The sequence below is a fragment of the Pygoscelis adeliae genome, unplaced genomic scaffold (assembly GCF_000699105.1).
Source record: "Pygoscelis adeliae isolate BGI_AS28 unplaced genomic scaffold, ASM69910v1 Scaffold166, whole genome shotgun sequence".
In the NCBI taxonomy this organism is placed as follows: Eukaryota; Metazoa; Chordata; class Aves; order Sphenisciformes; family Spheniscidae; genus Pygoscelis; species Pygoscelis adeliae.
The window spans coordinates 3,840,528-3,842,412 of record NW_008825156.1 but is presented as its reverse complement, the minus strand read 5'-3'; the positions used below and the strand labels follow the sequence as shown (position 1 = coordinate 3,842,412).

General features: G+C 35.7%; 1 protein-coding gene across 1 annotated transcript in view; it reads left to right on the top strand.

The window, feature by feature from the left end:
* NUCB2 (nucleobindin 2) overlaps positions 1–1,885 on the top strand; it is a 15,501-nt gene that overhangs the window by 13,408 nt on the left and 208 nt on the right. The window contains 2 exon segments of the mRNA XM_009328551.1: positions 1–90; positions 423–504. The exon segment at positions 1–90 is cut by the window's left edge and continues 41 nt beyond it. Of these exon segments, the coding sequence (XP_009326826.1) occupies positions 1–90; positions 423–504 (172 nt within the window).

Here is a 1,885-nt window from a genome sequence, read left to right as displayed (position 1 = left end):
AGAAAGAAAGCAGAAGATCTTCAGAAACAGAAGGAGGAGCTACAGAGGCAGCATGACCAGCTTCAGGCTCAGAAACAAGAGCTTCAGCAGGTACACTTATGAGAACAGAATTTTTTTTTTTTTCCTTTTCTGTATCCTTATATATGTAACAGCTCATGATAATCCCCAACTCTGGAGCATTCTTTACCTTGATTTCTCATATGAGTCCCAGCTGAATTGTAAATTAATGGTACCACAGCAGAACATAATCTACTATTCAGGATTATAGCAAACAAAGCAAGCATCTCAACTCAGTAGTATGCCCATTAAGAAAGACTTTACCTAATGACTGCAAAATTTCTTTTAAGTGTATTCATTTATGTCACATCAGACAAAGTTGACAGATTTAAGTTTTTCAACTGTGGTATTTTATTTTTCACCAGGTTGTAAAACAGATGGAACAAAAGAAACTACAGCAAGGAAATCCTCCTGCAGGACCAGCTGGAGAACTGAAATTCCAACCCCGTATGTTATCTTTCTTTGTAGATCCACAAACTTTAAAATAAGATCTCCAATGTAAAGGTCATCCTCTGTGGCCAATTTACCAGCAGTTGGGCACAACGTGACATGACAAGTTTAGTTTTAGACAGTATAAATGACCAATTGCTTCAACACCCTCAAAAGAAAATAGTGTCATAATAAATCGTTGCATTTGCTCATTGGTGGCAACAAAATGGTCAGTTATATATTAGCACTTCTTATCCATAACACATTGTCCGTGTTTCTTTTGTGCTTTAAAGGGGCTCTGCTCTCCCATACATCCTAACTTAGTTTTTTCTCCCCCTCTAGAAAGGTTGAAACTAATATGGCTTTATTGGCTTCCATGTTCATGTGCTAACATTATCGGTAGAGCTCAAGAACTTCTTGACAGTCATCTCAAACATAAGGCTTCGGACTACATCCGGGCAGCCTTTTGAATACTGGAAGCTCTTTACTGCTCCTGCAGGGCCAACAGTGGGATCTCAAACCTTAAATGCTATATTCAGTGATTACAGCTCACTTTGTTGAGTACCCTGAAATTCTAACCCTAAGCCACTCAGTTCTGTGAAGAGAAATAATGTCATTTCAGTACCAATTTAATTTTGTCTTTCATTCGCTTCAAAACTGCCTGTGGATAATTTCATTTTATGATCCTTAGTTGTAAGAGCCTCACTTCCCCTCACCTTCAGTAAAAACATCATGTGAAATAGCAGATGCCCTGGGAGTTGGACTAATGATACATCTTTCGATACTGGCAATATTGTAGCAGATACTGTTCTTAACATATATATATTATTTTATGTAAAAACTTTCTGCAAAGTCATTTAATCAGGCGTCATAAGAATTCATTATATTAGCCAGAACTAGTCGCTACTCATTCACTGAGTTAAGAAGATCCAAGCAGACAATATTTCTGATTTGTAAGCTACTGGAGCTACTAAGGGTAATTTAAGGAAAAAAATAAAATCACGAGAATGCAGCTGCAAGTTCTGAAATCTTCAGCAAACTATGAAAATTAGTATTATTCAAAGGTAAGCAAAGAGAGAATGTTGTAAGTATTTTTGACACAGTGAGGAGTAAAATACAGGAGGAAGTTGTTAATTTTTTTTTTTTTCAAGCTTCCTATATTGGGATTAAAGGTTTCATAAACACATATATTTCAGAAAGAACAATCTCCAAAGAACCAATGTATTATGTAAGTAAAAAAAATTTCACTGAAAACAGAAACAACTAGTAATCTAAGAGGAGACTCTGAATATTACAATAATGCAGTCTATCGGGTAATCTCAATCCGATTTCATTGTTAGTCACATACAAAATTCTTGATTCCACTTACAAACCAAAAAATAGGTTTTGTTTGATTGTC